The sequence below is a fragment of the Eulemur rufifrons genome, chromosome 6 (assembly GCF_041146395.1).
Source record: "Eulemur rufifrons isolate Redbay chromosome 6, OSU_ERuf_1, whole genome shotgun sequence".
NCBI classification, from domain to species: domain Eukaryota; kingdom Metazoa; phylum Chordata; class Mammalia; order Primates; family Lemuridae; genus Eulemur; species Eulemur rufifrons.
Window position 1 is genome coordinate 92,148,055 of NC_090988.1, and position 24,032 is coordinate 92,172,086.

Below are 24,032 nucleotides of genomic sequence, written 5' to 3' on the forward strand. Positions count from 1 at the left end.
GTTACCATGATAAGGGGAAAACATCACTTAATGATTTTTCTATTGAAATAAGTTAACAAGGTTCTCAATTAGATCAACAATTACTAAGAAGTTTGCGGAGTTTTATTCCTTACTATCTAGAATTATAGAACTTCAGTCTGTGACTTGGAAAGACAACCATAATTAGAGTCAGACGTGCTCTGAAAATTGGGGATTTCACTTATTAACTCTTCAATGCAGGGCAAGTCTCTTATTCTAATAAAATGGATGAGAAAAATGAAGCTCATGGTGATGACTAATCACCTCCTGACCAATTGAATAATAATTGTCTGATTGAATAAATATGATATACATGAAAAGAACCCAGCCCAATGTTTGGTACATAGTGAGTGCTCAAAAAATGTCAGTATTCTTCCATATGTTATTGAGAACTTCCAAGTGTCAGGCACTGTGGTGGTAGGAATACAAATACCAATATACTGTATACTCCTGCTGCTAATAGTACAAACAGAAAAACAGTTATACATTACGGACCATGCCTCAGTTACTATTCTAAGTTCTATACTTAATCTATTTAATTCTTACCACAACTGCTTAAGGTAGGTGATCTTATGAAGCACCAGTTATAGTTGATGAAACGGAAACGCAGAGAGGTTAAGTAACATGCCCAAGATCACAGAGCTGGTATTTGAATGAAGAACTTTCTTAGCTAAGAGTATGTGCATTCAATGGTTAACCCATTTACCTTTCTTATAGGTTAATAGTTGTATTTCTTCATGTTCTCCTAGTTAGGGCAATGCTGTAGCCTTCTTATGACCTGAAAACCATTTACAACCCCTAAAAAGAGCTACAATTTCTTTTAGGAATCCTTCATTTTCCACTTTTTTCTAGTTAACTTGAGATTTATATGCATAGTTCATGCAATGCATTTTTTTTGACAGAAAGGATGCCAAATATTAGAGAGAACCCAGTTTTTGGTGGCAAGGCATTTAGAAACCATGAATTCTTTAAATTTCATATCTTGAAGCTCCAAGGCTCTCATAGAGAAGCTAAGAAGACATATCTAATTGAAAACTTTACCAAATTAGGCCCAATGTCCCAGTAGTCATGTGACTTTGGTTACAACTATTAAGGCAAAAGGAGAAAGCTGAAACTAAGAGAAGATATTGATCTATTTCAGTGTTTAAAAGATTGACTTACAGTGGTAGAGTGACTATAGTTAACAACAATATGTTGTGTGCTTCAAAATAGCTAGAAGAGAAGATTTGAAATGTTCCCAAAACAAAGAAAGGATAAATGTTCAAGGGAATGTATATCCTAAATATCATGATTTGATCATTACAAATTATATGCATGTTATCAAAATATCACAAGCAACCCATAAATAGGTACAATTATTATATGGCAATATATTTTTTTTTAATTTACCTTCAAGCAAAGCTGGAGTCCGTGTTGTAACTAGAATGCAAACTCAAGACCTCTACCTGTTGGTCAATCTAGTGTTCCTCCTTTTAGGGAAGCAAGGTATGGATGTCCTAATATTTCAAATGTAGATGATAATGTTCAGTGAGCATGTGATTTGATCGATGATACTGCAGTAAAAGCAGCTTGAGGACACACAATTTCACTTCTCTTTTAGTATATTATGCTACTCTTTCATTAGCACATAGATTACAAATGCTTTAGTTCCACACCCAAAGTTCCATAAGCTAGCTTTACCTTATCTTTTTAACTCTCTCTCTCTCTCTCTCTCATCACGTTTACTCATCTTTTGGAGCTTCAACCAAACTAGATTACTCACATGATCAGTTTCCCCATAATAATGTCACACATCCTAGGAGCTTCACAGTAAGATACATAGTGCCATGCTGTCTTAAACTATAATTTTTGTTCCGAATATGCACAAGCTTGAGTACAAATGTCTTGGTAGAAACTTATGATTGTTATATCTATAATGAATAAAATGCTTGGTTATAGCCACCATCTCACTTATTACTATGGACGTTCTCTGCTGTTTTATCACCTATCTATACAAGGAAACATAGCTGGGAAAGATCATTTTAATATAATATCATTTGGGGAGAAATGGATTTACTATAATTCTTGTTCTGACTCTAAAAGTCAAATAACTGATAGAATAAATTTTCTAGTCTATTGCTCAAAGTTTTCCCAGAAGATGAGCTATTTAAAGGACATTTGAAAAATGAGAAGAATTGAGCCAGATAACCTCCCACTACGGGGCAAGGAGAGGAAAGAGCAATCCCATCATAAGAAAAGTAGGTGTCAGAGCTTTCACATGAGAGAGAGCCCGGGCAGCTAAAGAAACAGAAAGAGATTAGGTAGACATGAGTGGGAGTGGTGCCTCAGATGAGACAAAAGAGTCACCAGAGAACAAAAATTTCCGAAGCCATGCCAAGGATTTTATTCTTTAAGTCAAAAAAATTGAAGCCATTGCCATTATGAGGGAGTGACATGATCAGATATACTTAAAGTTTACTCTGGGGTGAGGCAGAGGCATGGTGGCTCACTCCTGTAATTCCAGCACTGTGGGAGGCCAAGGGGAGAGGATGACTTGAGCCCAGGGTTAAAGACCAGCCTGAGCAACATAGTGAGACCTCATCTCTACAAAAATTAAAAAAAAGGAAATTAGCCAGGCATGGTGACATGTACCTGTAATCCCAACACCTCAAGAGTCTGTGGCAGGAGGATAGCTTAAGTCCAGGAGTTGGAGGTTACAGTGAGCTATGATAATGACACTGTGCTCTAGCCCAGGAAACAATGAGACTTTGTCTCAAATAAATACATACATAAATAAATAATAAAGTTTACTCTGGCTGCTGGTCTGAAAATGGATTGAAGTTTCCACTCTTAACGCAAACTCTGAAATCCTCATGCCTCTGTTACCAGTTGACACTAAATTTCTGATAAAGGCAGAAAATAGGGGCTTTAAAAATTCTGGGTAGATTCACTAGAGATTGCATAAAGTGGCATCTTATCCTGGTAAACAACATTCAAAGACCATCAGTTTCAATCTCTCCTCTAAATAGGAATTTCTATTTACATAATAATTTCTCCTCAGAATGCTGTTGAAATCTAAACACACAGATCCTTTAAAAAATATATGGGTTGGTGACAAGGGGCTGAGATGACAGACTAGAAACAGCCTGCACATGCCGCTCTCACGGAGAAGATTGAAGGTGGCAAGTGGATATCCACCTTCATGTTGATCATCTAGGAGAGAGCATTGCAAATCAAAAGAGAGGTAACAGGAGGTACCCAAAGTGAAAGCAAGGGAAAAGAGGTGACTTGCTCTGCAATTTGGTGGTATGCAGGGAAACAACTACATGTGGTGATGGGACAGAGGAGAGAATCCAGAGCTCCGTACTCCCCCCATCATGACTGCTATCCCAGCTGTGGGAGGGATCTTGCACTGCAGGATGGATGCAGGACTGATGGAGGGAGAAGTCTAGAGACTGTACAGTGTCATTGCTTACCCCTAGTTGGGAAGGTCAGTTCTTGAAAGTGACACCCTTTTCCCTCTCCTCTGGTATTTGATGTGCCTTCCTTGGACACAATATATGTATTTCCTCAATTTCCCTTTGAGACACCTCCCCACACAGCAGCCCAGAAATAAGAACCTCAATCTACAGAGACACAATTAGGGTTCACTTGGGATTGGGGGATGATATATTAATGAAGATATGATGAAATGAACGGTGTTTCCTTAAAAGTTGACCTTCTTAATGGACCTAAGTCACAAAACAGTCATTGAATGTGTCTTATAATTGAATTTCTCTAAATTGCACTAATTCAACTTTTTAAGAATGTATCGTGTGGTCCATGCTTTTTTCTGTGGCATATGTTCCTCTCTCTGTCCAGGCTACCTTTCCTTGTCTCCCCCACTGAGGAACTACTATCCAGCCCCATTGTTTTGGTCTGAATTGTGTCAAAGCCCTAATTTCCAGTGCCTCAGAATCTGACTGTATTTGGAGATGAGGACTTGAAAGATGTGATTAAGTTAAAATGCAGCAGTTAGGGCGGCCCCCAGTCCAATGACTGGTGTCTTTATAAAAAGGAAATTTGGACATACGAAGAGACACCAGGGATGTGAAGGCACAGAGAAAAAAACTATGTGAGGACACAGCAAGAGGGTGCCACCTGCAGCCAAGGAGAGAGACCTCAGAAGAACCCAACCCTACCAGCACTTTGAACTTGGACTTTTAGCCTCCAGAACTGTTGAGATAATAAATTTCTGCTTTTTAAGCCACCCAGACTGTACTATTTTGTTACAGCAACACTTGTAGATTAATATACTCGGTTACCAACACTAAGACCTTTTTATATTGGAACATCTCTAGTTTTACATATAAGACTACTAAAATTAGGAAATGTGATGTATTGCAATGAAATATTATATAATTTTTAATTAATTCACACATAAAACTGAAAAATAAGAAGTCCAGACATTCATTAGCCTTAATTGTTATCAATCCCTGCTTTACCCAACAGAGATTTTCACTGTGATTCTTCCCTTGGATATAAAGTTGTTTTTTTTTTTTTAAATCTATCTCTCTCTGGCTCTATCTATTTATGTGTGCTTTGCTATCTATATTTTCCTTTCTGCCCATTTCATACAGCTGCTGTAGTTTTGTCCTTGATTTTTTTAATTGTTAGAGAGACTACTGTTTTATAGAAAGTACACAGTGATTCTAAGTGATGATATTTTTTCTCTACTTCGTCTGTTGCCAAGGAAATCTGTTATCTTTATATTATAGCAAGCCAAGAAATGAGAACCAGAAAATAAATCTTGTTTTCCTAGGGCCTTTTATAGTAGATATTTTAGTATGACTTCCTAACTTACTCTCTATCCTAACAAGTGAAGTAAGTACCTTTTATCTTTTTAGTTTTTTGTTGTTATTTTTGGTTTTTTTCCCCCTAAGTTTTGGGTTTGTATTCTTGTTTTCCCACCAATGAACTACATAATTTGAAGTAGGTCACTTAATCCATTAAATCCTGACAAATAATTCCATAACCAGTTATATTATTCCCATCTATTTAGTTTAAAATATTATAGATACAAACAACTTATAAAATGTTAAGTGAAAATTTTTAAAATACTGCTTTCTCTCAAACTTCTCAAACTTCCAACAATTTTATAGCTGGCATGAATAGCAGTTTTTCCAAATGCCCTAACCTCATTCATTTAAAAAATACATTCAAATACATTGGTGCCAACTTAACAAAAATACAGACTGCTCATCCCACTTTATAAAATTTTTTTAAATTTATTATTATTTTATTTATTTATAAGAATACAGGTTGATGTCAACAACATGGAAGTAATCTATTTTTAAAAAGCTTTGTTTACCAAGTATTTTAATTCAAGAAAACTTAATTCTAGCTAACATTTTCTTCAAGGTATCTTTGACGTCTTTATTTCTGAAGCTATAGATCAAAGGGTTCAACATTGGAATCACCACAGTATAGAACACGGACACCACTTTATCCCGTTCCAGGGTATAGCTAGTGCTTGGCCGGGAGTAAATGAAGAGGAGTGTACCATAATACAAGGCAACAGCCGTCAGGTGAGAGCCACACGTGGAGAAGGCCTTGAGGCGGCCCTCGGCAGAGTGGATCTTCAAGATGGCTGCAATGATGAAGAGGTAGGAGGCGAGAATAAGCACAGTGGGAGCCATGATGTTGGAGGCCAGTATAAAATACTGCACAGCCTGGTAGCTGTCCTTCACCTCACACGCCAGCTTTACAAGTGGGGGCAGGTCACAGAAGAAATCATCAATGATGTTGCCGCAGAAACTCAGGGTAAATGTCTCACTGGTGATGATGGTTGAGTTTACAAAACCACCAATGTATGAAGCTGCAACAAGACTGGCACACAACTTCAGGGACATAGCCTGGGAATAAAGCAGGGGGCTGGAGATGGCCACATAGCGGTCATAAGCCATGGCGGCCAGCAGGTAGCACTCACTGCAGGCCAGGCCCGCAGAGAAGAAGAACTGGCACAGGCAGCCGGCAAAGGAGATGCTTTTGTCATCAGAGATGCAGGTCATCAGGATTTGGGGGGCATAGACGGAAGGATACCAGAGATCCAGGAAGGACAGGTTTCCAATGAAGAAATACATGGGTATGTGCAGCCGGGAATCAGTACAGATCAGAGAAATCAGGGTGATGTTCCCTAAGAGACCGATGACATAAATGATGAGGAAGATGAAAAAGAGCACTCGCTGTAACCCCAAGTCTGCTGTAAACCCTAAAAGGATGAACTCCTTCACCTGGGTGAAATTTTTCTCATCCATTGATTTTGGGTTTCTGTGGTCCCTTTCTGTGAAAAGATTAATACATATATCATGGCTTAAGACATTACTGTGTGTTTCCCCACCATTTGCCATTCTAGATAATTGAAAAATCCAGCTGGGCACAGTGGCTCATGCCTGTAATCTGAGCACTCTGGGAGACTGAGTGGGAGGATTGCTACAGTTTAGGAGTTTGAGACCAGCCTGAGCAAGAGCGAGAACCTGTCTCTACTAAAAATAGAAAAAATTAACCGGGGCGTGGTGGTGCACGCCTGTAGTCCTAGCTCTTCGGGAGGCTGAGGCAGGAGGATCCCTTGAGCCCAGGAGTTTGAGGTTGCTGTGAGCTAGGCTGACACCAGGGCACTCTAGCCTAGGAGACAGACTGAGACTCTGTCTCTAAATAAATCAGTAAATAAATAAATCCAACTGATTCATAGTTGTTGTTCATTGTGGGATGTGTTTATGCCAAACTGGGTATCGTTCCGTTTGAATAACTGGAAAATCAGTTCTAAACTGCCTTGAGAGATTAGTTATTAGGCATATTAACATAATAACATAATGTACATCACTTTAGATTTTCAGTCTAATTTTTCCTCCTTTTTGGGAGAGGGTGATTTGTGTGTCTTCTCTTCTGGTTGCACTTAGGGTGCTTGAGGACCATGTGGATGGTAGGACCCTCAAATGCACCTGGAAGTAAAGTGAAAATATTACACATTGTGTTTATAACGTGGGCTGAATTTCCTATAGAATAAATAGTTTTAGAAAAAAAAAGACACCATCTAAACTGAATGGTTTGTGGGAGTATGGTAGAATGAATTATGACCAACAAAGATATTCAGGTTCTAATCCCAGGAAACTGTGAGTGTTACTTTGTAAGGGAAAAAGGTCTTTGTGTATATTTTTAAATTAAGAAAGCAGAAATGAGGATATTATCAGAGTGGGCCCAAAATGTAATCACAATTACCCTTAGAACAGGGAGGCAGAGGGAGATTTGACCACAGACAGAAGAGGAGACAGCAACACGATCATGGGAGCACAGATTGGAGTCATGCAGCCACAAACCAAGAAATGCCGGCAGCCACAAGAAGCTGGGAGAGAAAAGGATCAGATTCTTCACTAGAGCTCTGCATGGAGCGTGGCCCTGATGACATCTTGATTTTGAACCAGAGGTACTGACTTCAAACTTCTGACTTCCAGAAGTTACAGAGAATACGTTTCTGTTGGTTTAAATTGCCAAATTTGTGGTAATTTGTTACAGCATCAGTAGGAAACTAACACAGACAATTACAGAACACAACCTCAGAGTCCTCTTTTCCTCAGAGGTAGGAGAAGGAGTAAATGGTGCCAGGCAAGGGGGACGCAACATCCTTCAGAGGGCTCCTATTACCACCGACCGCACTCAGACAAGGGTGAGATTATGATTGCCAGAGTTCTAGAGTGGCATGGTATGATAAATTTCTGCGAATAGATCCAAGGTTTAAAAATCTCTTTCTCTAGGAAAGCAAAACAAATAAATTAATCTTGGCCATTGTGCTAGAATATGGATTTAAAATTGAGTTACAACAATAATCACTCTCTTAGAACTGTACCTTTATGGTGAGAGACAATTCCTTTTCACTAGCCTTTTAAGAATCTACACTTTTTTATCTAAACAAATATTAATGCTGTAGTTATTGTCAAAGTATAAGTTCTTCATAATAAACAAAGAGGATTGGAATAAGTGACGTTTTTGGTGTTTTCTTTTAATATCAAGATTCTTAGGTGCTGAGGTCATTTCTAACAAAGCATATTCCTGGCTGCAGTTTAGGACCAAGAATCAGGAGACCTGGGTTCTGAACTTAATTAGCCATTGCCAGTATTAAATAAAATGATTACTTCCAGAACTCTATTTTCTTACCTGCTTTTTTTTTTTTTTTTTCAGTTCAGGTGGACTTTATGACATTACAAAGATGAGAAATGACTTTGAAAACTAGAAGTTAAAACCACATATTGCATCGTCTACATTTGATGATTTGTTCATCACTGTGATCCATCCCTCAGATATATTTGTTTTACCTCCCAAGAATCTCCAATTGCACCTGTACTATGACTGCCTAGATTTTTATGTGTTCTTCTGCAGAAACGGCCCTTCTTTAATATGAGTCTTTTATGAAGCTGAGTAATTAATTACTAGACCTGTTTTCAAAATTCTATTTGGGAATGAAAATTGCAAGAGACATTTCTTCCCTAGATGAAAACCTCTCTTATTTTCATCTACAATTATTAATACATAAAGTATACAAAAGTGTGAATGTACACACATATGAATATGTACAACAGTGTTTTTTTCCAAGTAAAAAGCGTTGAAGGTGGCTTAGTATGAGACATAAGACACACTAAGACACCTTTACTATTTACACTGGTAAATTGCATAAATTAAGAAACTGTGAAAAGGAAAAAAGAAAACTGAGCATAAAATGAGCTGGGGATAAAGCCTATTGTATACCAACAAGTCCTATCCACCACTCCATATGGACCACAAGTTTGTGTCAAAATTTTCGAGTAGCTCATATATACAATGAGAAGTGTCCAAAGACAAGCAAATGAACCAGAAGTTCAGCTAACACATTACCATTCTTGATATTAACTTTGAAATCATATCTCCCAATGTTCCTTGTACAAAGAATCATACAAAGAATCATATGAAAGGTAATACATGATATATTGAATCATATTCATATATATACATATACATATATAGAGAGAGAGAGAGAGAGAGAGGAGAAAGAGTTTTCTTAAGTTACATTTACTTGCCATTCCTTCTTAAAGCTGGCTTCATACATTGTTGAACTCAGGTGCTCAGAAAACTTCTCCCCACAATCATCTCTCCTCCCTATCTATCAAACAGCCCCTTTGACCATGAGGAATTTTTGAGAAGTGGGTCCCTCTGGGAATGGTCACACCAAAGGGAGCTGATCTCTTCGTGATCTCTCAGTCCTCTCCAGGCTTAATGCACCTGCTGTCTGCACCATTCAGTTTGGTCCTTTATCAGATATTTCTTGAGTTATATACTAGTTACAAATGTATAGTATGATCCCAAAGATATGTATTTTTTCACTCCTCTTAAGGAGCTTTTACCTTATGTGCTGCCTATATAGAAAAAGAAACACTTTAAAGTTATGAAAATATTGACCCCTTGTAATTTTTCTACACATTGACCTATGCTAAGAACTAAAAACTTATTTACAAGATAACAGGGGAGAAAACAGTGGGTTATAGAGACAGAGCATTTACAAGAATGAAAAAAAAAAAAAAACATGTCAGAAACACATTTAGCTGCATGTTTCACTGAAGAAGAAAATAAAACCTGAATAGATCACATTTGGGGACACTTCAGTTTTCTTTCTCAAATGTAACGACAAGAAAGAAAACCCTATTCAATTTCATAAATTAGAATTATGTTATGGTTTGATTACATTATGTCCATGTTGTGATTTATTTACCTTTTTTTCCTTTGGTTAATTAAATAAAATACTTATTTTCATGAACATAAATGATCACTTCATTTGAATTTCACCTGAAACCCAGAATTTTCCATATTACCTTAGAATAAAAAGTGCCTTCTACTCATTCCATAGGAATCCTCTTTCCAATAATAACAATACCGAGAGACCATATAATCATGGGCATCCCCTTGGGATTTGCTGATGGAAAAAAAAGATAATCTTGGTGTGCTATTCTTGTGTCAAGTGACCAATTATATATGCTCAGTTATCTTTCTGGAGGGAGGTGAGGAGAGATCATTCATCATTAATAAAATACATCCAATTAACCTAAGAAAAAACTTTTTGATATGTGAGTTTCATTTATGAATAGAAGGTAAGAAGAAATAGGAAGTGATGATTAACGTACGGGATAACCTGCAAACAGGAGATGTTCAAGAATCACTGCAGTCCAGAATGATAATAACACTGATAATGAAAATACCATACAATTTTATTCCTGAAATACATTTACAATTACTTTTTAAAATGGCCCATTATATAAATAATCACATGGAGAGTCAGAATTTATTGATTGGCCCAGAGTCACATGGTTAGAGCAAACTTTATCACTGCATCAGACCATAAGTATATTGATTCATGTTTACGGAGCAAGTCCTCTACACCTAATAGCAAACTAGATACTGCAAGAAATACAGCTGTGAGGAAAGGTAATGTCTTAGGTGAGTTTACTGATGATTAAGAGGCAAACTAAGGATAGCGATAGCATCAGTGTGAATCCTAGTTCTACCCTTCACCAGTTGTGTGACCAAGAACAGTGTGTTTAAGCTCACCAAAGCCAAGTTTTCTTATTTATAAAATAGAAATAACTTGTCTTCTTCATAAGGTTATTGTGAATATTAAATGAGGTCATATATATATATATAAGTTTTTGAATGCATGCCAATTGAAAATTAAAAAACAGACAAAGAAAAAATAATTGAAAATTAAAATAAACTATATATATATATATGTATATACACATGAACATATATATGCATATGCATATTTAGCACCTATCATTATAAAGCTTATAGCCTTATAATGGGATAATCAAATAATTACATAAATTTATAGTTATACGTTATGACTAATGTTGAGGAGATTAATAAGGTTGCATAAGATTGTATCAGATGACATGGGATCTTAGTGATTTATCTGAAGAGGTAATATTCAACCTGAGAACTGAAGGATAATAAAAGTCATTTACTAGTGAAAGCGGGTCTTGGAAGTGGGGATTCCAGGCTGCTGAGAGTAGTGTATACTGGAGGAAGTGAAGGAAGTTCACAGTGACAGGACCTTGGAGAAATAAATAGGGAAGCACCAAATTGGACCAAGAGGTTGGCAAGGCCAGACTGCACAGGGACTGGGTAGTCCATATTCATGACTTTAGAGTATATTCTAAGTGCAATTGGGAGCCATTGACAGATTAACTCAGCTGTGTGGTATGGTCAACTAAAATTAAAAATAATACTCCCTTTAAGATGTGAAAAATAGAAATGTAAAGGCAGAGCAAGCATTTGAGGTGACTATTACAGAAGCCCAAGTTAGAACAGATAGTGTTTAGACTGGGTTGATAGCAATGGATTTGATGAGAAATGAAGCGATCTGAGAGTTACGTAGGAAGTAATACATATATATGGGAGTTGGTAAAGAAAATTTTTAACATTCAGATACCTCTGGTTTTTTATTGTCTGTGAAAATAGCTCCTTTCCTCTCTCTAAAGAAAAACCAAAATAAAAACTTTGAATTACTTTGTCTAAGGCAGCCTTGCAAGAGATGCCAATGTTTCCTCAATCCCTCCTTCTCAACAGGTTGTGTTTGCTTCCAGGTCCAAGGGAGAGTTAGATCCAAGTATAACCCAGATGGGGAGTACAAGGACTGTTCTGGCAAGAATGAGGAGGCATCTGAGGAGGTGTAGGATTTTGCTAATTGTCACAGCAGGGTCTGGAGAGAATACCAGTAATGGAAACTAAAGGTGTAGAACTAAGGTGAAGAAACCATGAATAATCCCAGCAAAGAACTCTAATTAATATAGTTGAGATGCAACTATCCCCTACATAGAGTGCAGAAAAAGGTTCAAAAGCTGAGGGACATACAAATGTTGGAGCAAATCAATTATGTACAAGTTGCTCAACTAAACCTGTGATTCTCAAATCTTTTGACCTCAGAATTCTTTCATACTCAAAAATCCTTGAGGATCCCAGAGAGATTTTTGTTTATATGGGTTATGTTAATTGGTATTTGCCATATCAGAAATAAAAACTAAGAAATTTTTATAATGTTTATTTATTAATCATGTAAATATGAATAATAAACCCATTACATGTTAACATAATAGGTGAATAATTTAGATCACTACATTTCCATACCAAAAATAGTAATCAGAGTGATATTGCTATGTATGTTTAATATAAGACAGTTGAAATTCTCACATGTGCTTTTACATTTAGTCTATTGAGATTGGTTGTTTGGTTGAAATAAAGGAAAAAATTTTATCCTCAAACAGATAAGCAGTTAGAAATGGAGAGAATGTTTATTCATGAATGACCTTTTCAGATAATTTTGATACTCTATTGATACACAAAAACTCACCAAGTAGTATTTTCTTAAAGCTTAATTACAATGGAAAATGTAAACCCAATGTCAGTAATATCTTGTATACTATTATGAAAATAGGTTTGAAGACTTGAAGAAGTCTTGAAAAGCCCAAATTTCTCTAGACCACACTCTGAACTGCTGCTCCAAACATGCCACTTGAAAGACATTCTTTTCACCAAGTGTAAGGCAATGCATTTGTGAGATCACTAAAATCTGTATGACTGTGCTTAATAGAACGAAGATGCCAGTAAGAGATACTGACACAAAATCAGATTTATTGACTTCAAGGAGAAAAATGGAATCTTGTAGAGGTGTGGCTAAGAGGAGTCCTAAAGAGAGATAAGGTGTATGACTACTAATAGGCCCCAGGAATTGACAGTTGTGATAACTGAGGGATAAAAATGATATGGCACAGATTGTGCTAGGTCACACAGCTAGTGACTTGCAGAGATAGATGATTCAAACCCAGGTTTTCCTAACTCCAAAACATGTTCTCTGAAGTTCTACACTGAACTGCATATCTACCAGGTACACACAGGTACTGTGTCAGTCACTGGGAACTAATGAGAACTAAGGTACGGGCCCTGCCTGCAGGGAAAGAATAGTTCAGTGGGAAAAACAAGTATTTGTAATCAAATAAGCACAAGAAAATGTTTAATAGATATATATTTATGTATAAGCTACAGTGATAGAGAAAAGGAGTGATTGTTAGATAGTATTAAGGGCAATAAGGAAATTGTATATGTGTCCAACAGAATGTGTACAGTGAATGAAGAGACATTAATTTGTCCTTAAAACTTAGTAAACTTTCACCAGTTGATTGGAGGGTGTGCCAGTTATCAAGCTATTGCCCCTTAGCTTCAAACACACTCATAGTCTCCTTCAGGATGAGCTGGTGAGGTCTCTGCAAGCCACATTCCTCCTCTGCCTACCAGCCTCCTGTTGGGTTCCAAGAGATACAAGAAAGTGGCTAGAGGGTGGGAAAGGGATAAAGGGCTTTCTCCTCGCTATTTTCCCTTTATGTTCCTATCAACATCACCCTAGAAGTGATTTTTTACCCAGACAATGTTGTTCAAGTAGTGGCAGTTGATTCCAGTTTGCAGTTTGTCCAACATTGGTTGAATGAGCCTTATAACACCACCTCAAAGACACCAGCCCAGGTGGGCAGAAAGCTCGAGAGGGAATACGACAACTGAAAAAAAATCCCTTCTATCCTTTTCTGGAAGTCTATATCTTTTGTCTGTTTACCCTACAGTGTACCATGAACTATGTACCTGTGTCCAAAGGCCACATTTCTAGATATCTAGATGCCTGTGCCCTGATTAAGCCTTTCGCCAACAGGTACTTCCTCAGCTCCAGGCTGATGGTAGTTGCAGCAGAACTTTCTCAGTGTTCATTCATTAGTGATCAAATAGAAATTATTTTTGGCCAACTTTACCGTTTTATTTTCATGATGCTTATTTTAGACCAAGTGAGAAATAAAATCAAATAGGTTCCATTTGGCCCACAGACCAAATATTTACTGAACACCTACTATGGACAATTTATCTAATTATGTGCTAATCCCTGGAGGTCAGCAGAGAACAAAGTAGAAACAGTCCTCGTCCTTGTGCAGCTTAGGGTTCAAGTTGTCACAATTTGAGAGTAACACATTGCGTATCGTGACCATGAGAGCTGACGTGGCTTGCCCACAAAAACGAGAGTTAATGGCAGAACGAGCATGATCAGAACTCCTCACCGTGCATTTTGTAGCTCTGAGATGCTCCAGCACTGAGCTTCTATCTCCTTTTCTAGCCTGAATGGTTTTCTCTACCTCTACGCAAGCAGGAGTTCTTGATTTGGGTGCGTTGATCACTAGGGAGAACGTGGACAGGCTTCAAAGAGTCCAAGATTCTTCTGAGAATGTGCCTGGGAAGTCTTATTTGGGTGCTGATCTGTTCAAGAGGGTATTGGTTTCCCAGTATTTATAAACATATTTAATAAAATCAGTATTATTTTAATTACAAATAATATATAAACATTTGTCTAATTATATAATTATGTATTCATGTGGGGATGGCCAAAGAGTACATTCCAATTTCAGCTTAGCAGGAGAAGCCACTTTCTTGGAGAATACTTGCCGTCGTGTGGTGAGTGAATGCAGGACTCCATGAGGAGTCCATCCATACATGTTCTGGACAAGGAACAGCACCTTCTGTTAGCCAGGCTCTGCTGCTCTAAATACTTTTATAGACTTTACATCCTTTAAAGTATACGTGACCAGGAATCTCTACTTCAAAGAGCTTATTATGTTGTATTATTTACATGTGTTTGTGACTGTCAGTTTCCCTATCTCTTCTCTAAATCATAAGCCCCAAGAAGGCTAAGTTTGTATCTGTTTTTGTTCACCAGTGTGTATATCCCTGACCTAGCATAGTCCCTGAATAGCACCTAGTAAAGTAGCATTTGACACATATTGGTTGAGTTAGGTAATTAATTAATTAACATGCAGATACGTGATCATCTTTAGGTATTTTTTAAATTTAAAAAAGTGCAGAACCATGTGCACAAACGTCTTCCCATTTTCCTTAGTATGCATATTAAAAATTAATTCATGTATACTATTGCAAACAGATAAAAATTCTGTGGATGGAAATACAAGGAACTATTAAAGATGATCACTATTAGAGAGGAAAGATGGTATTCTGGGTTGTGACAATTGCTCAGTGCTTATTGTGTATTCATTTCCACACCTTATTGGAATATTTACCATGAAAAAATATTATTTTTCAATATTGGAGCATAACACCAAACAACAAATTGTATAAGCATTTCCAAATAGAGAAAACAAATTTCTAGTATTTTTCATGATTTTTTAAAGGGAAAAAGAATTCCACATTTTTATCTTAAACCTTAGCAGCATAATATCTAATTATTTAAATTCATTTTATCATTTCAGAACTTTCCCCCAAAGTATTATGTTTGCTCTGTGATATATTTGCTCTTATATATGTGTGTGTATATACACTGTACACAGACACAAAGTTTATAAATATAAAAAAGACATAATTACATATAAATACATAAAATATATTTGCATAGCTAATAGCCATTGAGTTTATATCTAATGTCTCTCAGAGAGATCTAGGATTTTTTTTTTTTTAAGTTGGATAGCAAACAGAACAAAATGGAGAAAAAGGAGAGCAAGCATCACTATTTCTCTGAGTGGTTAATGCTATTTTCTTCCCTTGCTGGCTTCATCAGAAAATACCGGGAAGCATTGACTTATTTTTCAAAAAAAATCTCCATGTGTCCCTATCATAGATTTCCAAAATCCCACAAGAACGTAATTGTCTTATTTTTCATCTTTTAAAATGGTAGATCCTTAGGGAAGAGTCATGAGTTAATAATAAATGCTCAATATTCCCTTTCCAGTGTGATAACTATTTGAGCTCTGCCTTCCTCCCTTCTGTCCTTCCTTCCATCATTTCTTCCTTCCTCCCTCTCTTTCTCTCTTCCTTCCTTCTTTCCTTTCTTCCTTTATTTCTTTATTACTTTCTCCATTTATTTCTTTATTTCTTTCTCCCTTTTTTCTTTCCTTTTTTTTTTCCCTTCCTTTCTTTATGGGTAAGTATCGAGGTACCCTAGAGGGAGTAACTGCCCAAAATATCAGGAGGAACATGTTTTGGACCAGGTTGTGTTTCTAACTAACCCTGTAACCTTGAGCAGATCAATTCCCTGCCCTCTTGTTCATTCCCTCACCTCACAAAGAAAGGGCTCAGCCCAGATTGTCAATTATCAATTCTAACATTTCTGTGACTCGAAAGAAGTACATGTGAGTTTAGAGCCTGAGCAAATAGTAGTTAACACCAGAGAAACTATTGCAGCAAAATGCAGACAAACTATTCTTGCCGGTGTGGGACTGAGGCTCCAAGGCCAGCAGTTGTCACAGTTCCCCTCTCTAACAAGGTGCCCTGGGCATCATTAAGAATGATTGGGTGCCCGGAGATGCGCAATTACCAAACTTGAAGGAATTCTTTGCCTCATTCCTAAACAAGTTTCAGAGAAACTAATTAATCAAGGCAATTTTAAATAGGAAAAGTTCCTGGGTGATAATTGCATCCAGCTTCGAAAGGAATCTCCTGGGCCCTGGCAAGCCAGCCAGCAAGGAAGGACAGGCCTGGGAATGGGCAATGCATTTGTAAATTGACACAGGCAGGAAGGCCACTCTCCAGCATTACTGGCTCATTAGTTGCTATCTGACCTCTGAGGGCTTGGTCCCTTGCCGTACAAAACAAAACAAAACAAGAATGTATTTCCAATTCAGCAAAACCCAGTAAACCCAGGAGATGAAATTTACTCATAAAAATTGGAAGCTGTAGGAAAGGCTGTAGTTCAAAGCCTCGTTATGTTGGAGAGTGTGGGTCTTCCATTTCTAGGCTGGAACACCAGCTCTTGATCTAGAAGAAATTATTTAAGACTCTTGAGTTTCAGTTCCCTCTAATGTAAAAGAAGGTAAAATAAATAATAGTTCCTACAGTCAGGGAACTAAATGAGATAATGTATTTAATGTGCCTGGAACATAGTAAGAGTTCGATAAATGTCCATTGTTATTTTGTTTAGCCATCACTGTCATTATCTCCCAGACTATTTCATTAGTTCCTCCCAGGTCCCCTTCACCTCTAGTAATTCTTCATTCCTGATCATCCTACACAAAGCCAGCTCTCCAACTGGGCAGCCCTACACATTAAAAATGTCTATACGTGGCCCCTTCCTCCAGAAAAAATAAAGCCCTAGCTCCTACTTAGGCCATAAAATGACTCCATTTACTTTTCCATCCATATCCCCATCCTTTAATGCTCAGTTCCTACATCCCAGCTACATCAGAGTCTTGTCACATCGTCATGCCCTTGCTCGTGCTGTTCTCTCCATCTGGTATCTTTCTCACTATTGCTACAGGTCCAGATCCTACTTCCACCACCAGTCTCAAGGACAGCCTCTTCTGTGAAACCATGGACCAGCCTAACTCAGCGTGAACCAACCTACCTACCTTCTTCCTTCCTTCCTTCCTTCCTTCCTTCCTTCCTTCCTCTAAGTCTCCATCAAACCTTGCGTTCACTTCCTGTGACCATTATATCACCATAAATTTTAGTCATTTATACATTAGCCCTGCTATATCTTTCTGGTTATTTTTATTAATAGCAATAATAAATAGAAAAGTCGTAGGCTATTTTAAATTTAATAAATAACTGTTATTTCATTGCTCACCAATAGTTATTTCTCCATTTTATAAATAAGGAAAATGTGGCCCTCCTTGAGAAGCAAGGTGGCTGCTGAGGATTACAAAGAAGGATAGTGACAAAGCTAAGTCTCAAAGTCTGCTCCTTTGACTTCACAGCCAATGATCTTCTCAAATAGGATTCATTGTTTTCTTGAATTTATCTGGACAAGAATAAATGCTATCAATAGTTCTTATGCTCCCCAGGCCCCCATATAATTAATTATGTATCTGCCAGGAGATAAGTTGGGTCCCAATTTTACAAAAGCGAAGTTATGTAAAAATTATAAATTTAGTTTCCCAGCCCTCCTCCCTGCTGCCCCTCTTTCTGCTCTTCCCCTCCCTTCTGCAGAGTCCTTCCCCCGACCCCCACCCCCCGAGTGCCCAGGCCCAGAACCTCCGAAGAACCTTCAGAATCACCTCACCAGGGCAAATCCACAGAAAAGGGCCTCGGTCTTAGTAAGTCAAAATGGAGGAAGAGGAGTGGCAAGGTGCATTTTTCACACCAGAATAGCATAAATTAAATATTTGGAGTCTATCCACTGATAAGACAGTGTTAAATCAGTGCTGTTGCCGGCTGGTAACGACTTCTAAATAGGTGAAACAGGCTTATTCTCAAATCCTAGCCTCAGTTGAAAATAAATAAGAGGAGAGTTACTATTCTTGAAAAGAACAGTGGAGAATTAGGTGGACATTCTGTAGGGAACAACTCATTCATTCTGCTTCACGTTGTTACTAACAAAGTTGAACTGGACTGAACTGGTTCTGTGGTTACAGTTTTCAGTATTATTAATAATAGATACAACCCCCGTAACAGTTAAGTAAAACACAGTCATCTCAGGTGGCTGGCTGCATTCCATTAATGTCCATTTGGATTGTGTGACTATGTCCCAAGAAGCCATTCAGGACAAACATGACAAAAAAGAGAAAGAAAAAATAAATATACAAATGTAAGGTCTAGGACGGCAATGGGTAAGTTTAACAAGAGGCAATGATGATAGCCATATATAAATCCATGTATTCAGTGCTTATTGTATCCCAGAGGACAAGCAAAATGCTTAACAACTTGTGTTACTTTTTTAAATTTTACAGAGAGTCTCATCCCAATTGTGATTTCATTATAGTACATCTGAAACACTTCCCCATAACACCAAAAAAAAAAAAAAAGAAGAAAGAAAAAACTTCCCATAAATGACAGTCTAGGATAAATATTACCTTTACTTTACATACAAGAACAGATTTAAAGGTAAAATCACAGATAATTCATCAGGGATTCAGTATTCCTATTCTCATATCCTGATCCAAGATACAATTTGGGAAGGAGTTTTCATGTCTCCCTGAACCCCATTTTTTCCCTACAAACTAAAAGCATTTATTATAATGGGTAGGATACAAATATTACTTAAATTCCAATGAAGATTTTTTGAGTAAATTAAGCAGTTATTTCTGTTTCCTTGTTTATACAAAAAAAAAAAAAAAAATCTTTATTTTTTGACTTATTTACTGTAGGAATATAAAGCAGAACTCTGTTTATGTACATTTGCTGAGTTATGGGAAATCTCACAGTAAACTAAAAAGTTGTAGGATATTGTAAAGTTTGGGCAGTGAGGGATCTGGTGATAACACAGAAATCAATTATCTTATATGCAGCAACGTTTAGGGATTGTCACATGTCAAAAAGCACCTTTGTCAATGTTGCAATGATAAAAATAGCATCTATACATTGAGCATTTATTATAACTAAGCCCAAAAGTAGGTACCTAACATTTATTATCTGATTTTAATTATAACAGATTGCTAAATGTTGTCTCAGAATTTCAGCCGAGGTCCTTGAATCAAGGACAAACTGTTAGGTGCCCAAACTGGCTGAATTCTAAAGCAAGTATACGAACATCTGCTTGCTAAGGGTGTGGGAATATCCCATACTGATTCCTCCACCATTAGCAGATTGGATCATTCTCTGAGCTAAGCCTAGAGGAGAGGAATTTGAGAAGAGCAGGTGAAGAGCATTTGGGGAGGATTTCCTTGCAAAGATTGCCAATGTGCTACTCTATTCCCTTTACCCAAGAAAGAGCCTTCAAAATAACCACAGTTCTGGGAAGGGCCCACTCTTCCAGGGTATGAAGGGACCAGGAGGCATCTGTGTTCCCAGTAAGCCAGATATAGGCCTCGAGGAAGGTGGAAGGTCTGGATTACCTTAAAAATGAATTCTGTCAAGGCAACATCCTGGACAGAGGATGGGGTGGGGGTGGGGCATTGTGAGATGATCATGGCACAGGAGTCAAGGCCAGAAGCCAAGGAGCTGCTGGAGGAACGTCCACGTCCAGCCAGAGCAGGCATTGTCCTCACAAGGAACTAAAGGATTGAATTCACAGGTCAAGGACTGTGGGAGCAGGAGGACTCTGGCTCTAAGAGACCCACAAAAGCATCCTCCCAGAGAAATACCCAGCAACTGTGCATTAGTGATTAAAATATGCTGACACCAGGTTCCAACTACTCCAGTCTACTTTTTCTCCTCTTTCTCCTCTTCTGTCAGTCTTGGCATTTGATCTGGAATAGCTGCGCAGCAGCGGTAGAGTCAGAAAGCAGATGCAGCAATAAACAGAGAACCCGATTTGCCTGCTTTCTCTATCCATTACAGGCTCAGAGCCTGAGACGGGGTGTGAGGTTGTTTTAATTGGGATGAGGGTGTGTAGTTTGACATTACAGTGGACTGAACTTTTTTTAATGCTTAGAAAAGGAAATCATTTGTTTCTTACTTCTGAGTGAAAGGAAAAACTATCAGAGCAGTCTGCAATGTTAATGAGTGGCAGGGAGGTTCGAGATCATGGCATTTTGAAGAGGCAGGGATAAAAAATATAATAAACTTTCATCTGGTGTACTTCAGCTCCTTCAAGAAACAAATTCTCAGTGCATTAGGTGTTATTAACCCAAGTTTATAGATAGAATTAAAAGACAACCCTAAAACCACAGAACTCGTGTGGTAGAATTAGGATTAAATTACAGGCAACTGTCTCCAGGACCTGAGCTTATTCCTGTCCTGTGTTGCCTCTACTTCCCCTCCCATTATTGCATTTTAAGATACTGCAGAGTAACCAATATTGGAAAATCTGGCATACTTAGCATAGCAGTGTAGTTTCAAAATTTTGCTGTTTTTACTGAATAGTGTTTAGCAGGAAGCAGCAAAATATGTTTATAGTTTATGCAATGATTCCACATCCATTATCTAGTTTAACCTTCATAGTAGCCCTATGATAAAGTAGATATTGTCATTACTTCCATTTATCTCATCATGGACTTGACTGATTACATCGAAAGTGTGACCACTTATGTATATCTTGGATCCACCATCTTGTACACTCCATAGTTACAGGAATAATGTTCATTTTTTTCACTGTTGTATGAAGCACCAGGATCAGGGCCTGCCATACAGAAGGTCAGTAATTATTTGTTAAATAAGTGAATGTATGACTGTCTTCCAATCCTAAATCCTAAGTTCTATATTTACTTTTGTTATATCTTATTTCTTCTCTATATCTTCAACAAATATTCTAATATCTGGGGGAGAAATCTTATCCCACTCAGGAAACTCACTCTCGAACAAGGTTCCTAGAGTCCAAATGGATCTACTATAAATACATTTGATGGCAAACCATATTTTGGGCTTTCATAAACCATAAAGTAATAAAAGAGAGTTTTCCCAAAACCTCAGTAACTAGCCAGTAATCTGGTGAGAATAAATTGATTTCTAAGGCTCTTACAGCTAAAGCATGTTATGATTGTGTGGTTACTCATTGAACAATTGTTTTCAGAAATTATGCATTATAGAATAATCAATAAAAATAGCTCACAATACATTGTTTGTAGAAAAGTACTCAAAAGTGGAGAAGTTCTATTTACCTAACCAGTACACTGTGGCTTTCAGAGAAAGCTTTGTAATCATCCTTGCTAAATTGAATCTGGGCAAATAGGTTGAACTAAGAATTTCTTAAGATTATCTTAGGACGTTTCTTTAACAATTTGGCCATGACAATATAATATCATCTAGGAAGCTGATCCATCTCCTCAGTGAAGCTCTCTCCTTTTTGTCCCTTCATTCCAAAGCCAAGAGGTAAAGCCACATTGAAGGAGACAAGATAGAATTGGGTAACCTTCCTAGGTCTCCAAGAGAACAGGGAGATCCTGGCAGGGGCGCCTACTCTCCACATGCAGTGGTGGCACATCACTCAGCTACGGACCCAAAGGATGCCCAGTACTCACCATGCCCAGGACTCAGACCCATCAGATTGAGCTGCATGGATATGCTTCTTTGCAATGCTAGAAATCTATTGACCTTACCACGAGCCAGCAGATCTACACCAAAAGCCTCCATTCAACTTTTCCATTTCTTCACACATCCTTGGATGGGCTGTTACCAGGTTTTAGAAGGCACTGTCATATGCACAACCAAGCTCCAACCTCTTAAAGTTCAAATAATCCTCTAAACATCTATCAGAAAATTGAATCCTGAGAAAATTCAGGCTTAACCCATTCTATCAGAAGCTCTTTCAGGTATAAAACGTATTGGAGATGAACACAAGTGTCTTTATTGCATCAGTGGGCCAGTGAATCAGCTCATCTGTCATGGAATTCAGCACAGATCTGTGTTCAGTCCCTATGATACATGTAATATTTTGTGTCAAGGCAACCCCCCCCAAAAAAAAAAACTGGTGTGTACAGCCAAGAGTTTCATTCCATTCATGAGGTTAACCATAAGATCCCACATTATTTTTCAGATTCCTGGTGACAGGAGCTAGATGTGAGTGCAAAACATACAACACTGAATTTTAACATCCTAATGCCAAAGAGTCAGCAGGAAAAGAAAATATATTAGTAGAATAATAAAAAATAATAACTGAAATAAAATAATAATGTAAAGCTTTTTATAAAAATACTTGGACTGGGAGGTGTTCCAGGGAAGTGAAATTAAATGGTCTGTGGGTTTGAACTGTAATATTGGCATGTTACAGAGAAAAGATCACATACAGGGTTCAATGAATCCACATTGATAGACTAAATTAAGCAATAATTTGATGAATGAATGGATAAAGTGATGCTAAATAGCCCCCAAATATTTGCAAGTGTCCTGCAATCTTAGGAAGCCACACAATGAGTCTGCACTTTTAATATTTTTTCTCCCCAACTTCCTTTCTAGATAATCTAGGCTCTGCAAAACTTCCTTCTAGCAACAGTCCTGTAGATGGCATCTTTGACCTCCTTGTTTCTCAAGCTGTAGATAAGTGGATTCAACATAGGAATCACTGCTGTGTAAAACACAGACACCACTTTATTGAGATCCAGAGAGAAACTCGCACTAGGCCGTACATAGATAAAGAAGAGAGTACCATACAGGATGGAGACGGCTGTCAGGTGAGAAGAGCAGGTGGAAAAGGCTTTGCGCCTCCCATCAGCAGAGCGGATCCTTAGGATGGCAGTGAGAATGTAGATGTAGGAGACCAGGATAGTCAGACCGCTGAAGACTCCCACAGCTCCAGCCACGATGAAAACTACCAACTTATTGAGCCTCGTATCAGCACATACAAGGGAGAGGAGGGGAGACATGTCACAGAAGAAATGATTGATGACATTAGGGCCACAAAAAGGGAGACGAAATGCATTTGTTGTATGAGTCATGGTGTTCATGAATCCAATGACGTAGGGACCCACCACCAGCTGGATACAGAGTCTCTGGGACATGGCAACTGAGTACAACAGCGGGTTGCAGATGGCCACATAGCGGTCATAGGCCATGGACGCCAAGAGAAAACACTCTGCTGCCACAAAGAACCCAAAGAACCACTGCTGCAAAGCACAGCCCAGGAAGGAGATGGCTTTCCTCTTCACAAAGAAGTCAGTGAGCATCTTGGGGCTCACGACTGAGGAGAAGCAGATGTCCACAAAGGACAGGTGGCTGAGGAAAAAGTACATGGGTGTGTGAAGGCGGGAATCGATTCGGATGAGAACAATCATGCCCAAGTTTCCAGTTAGATTGATGATGTAGAAACTCAGAAAAAGCAGGAAGAGAAAGACCTGCAACTGGGGGTTGTAATTCAAGCCTGTGAAAATGAACTCGGTGACCCTTGTGTAATTTTCATCAGCCATTGACTGGTTCTTGTTCCTACCAGGAGAGCAAAGGATTCACGGCAGATTTGGTAGACAGATCTTCAAAAATGAGACACGGCAAAAATATACCAGTAATTGGATAATCATTAAGCATGATATGGGTTATTTACACCGTGCAGCCAAGGAAATAAAAGGAAGGCATACATCAGTGCAAAATATCAGACCTGAAGCTATGACATTTTAAGACACGCTGGAAATACA

General features: G+C 38.0%; 2 protein-coding genes across 2 annotated transcripts; both read right to left on the minus strand.

Moving 5' to 3' along the window:
- Window positions 1-5,360: 5,360 nt before the first annotated feature.
- Window positions 5,361-6,293, minus strand: LOC138384498 (olfactory receptor 9G19-like). Its single transcript, XM_069470005.1, has one exon. It carries the CDS (start codon window positions 6,291-6,293, stop codon window positions 5,361-5,363), a length of 933 nt encoding a protein of 310 aa, XP_069326106.1.
- Window positions 6,294-22,868: 16,575 nt separating this feature from the next.
- LOC138384499 (olfactory receptor 5G9) lies at window positions 22,869-23,810 on the minus strand. Its single transcript, XM_069470006.1, has one exon. The coding sequence runs from the start codon at window positions 23,808-23,810 to the stop codon at window positions 22,869-22,871; it is 942 nt and encodes a 313-aa protein (XP_069326107.1).
- Between the last annotated feature and the right edge of the window lie 222 nt (window positions 23,811-24,032).

Bases quoted from the DNA above. Each gene is read 5' to 3' on its own strand.
- LOC138384498 (XM_069470005.1), bottom strand. From the start codon at position 6,293: ATGGATGAGAAAAATTTCACCCAGGTGAAGGAGTTCATCCTTTTAGGG.
- LOC138384499 (XM_069470006.1), bottom strand. From the start codon at position 23,810: ATGGCTGATGAAAATTACACAAGGGTCACCGAGTTCATTTTCACAGGC.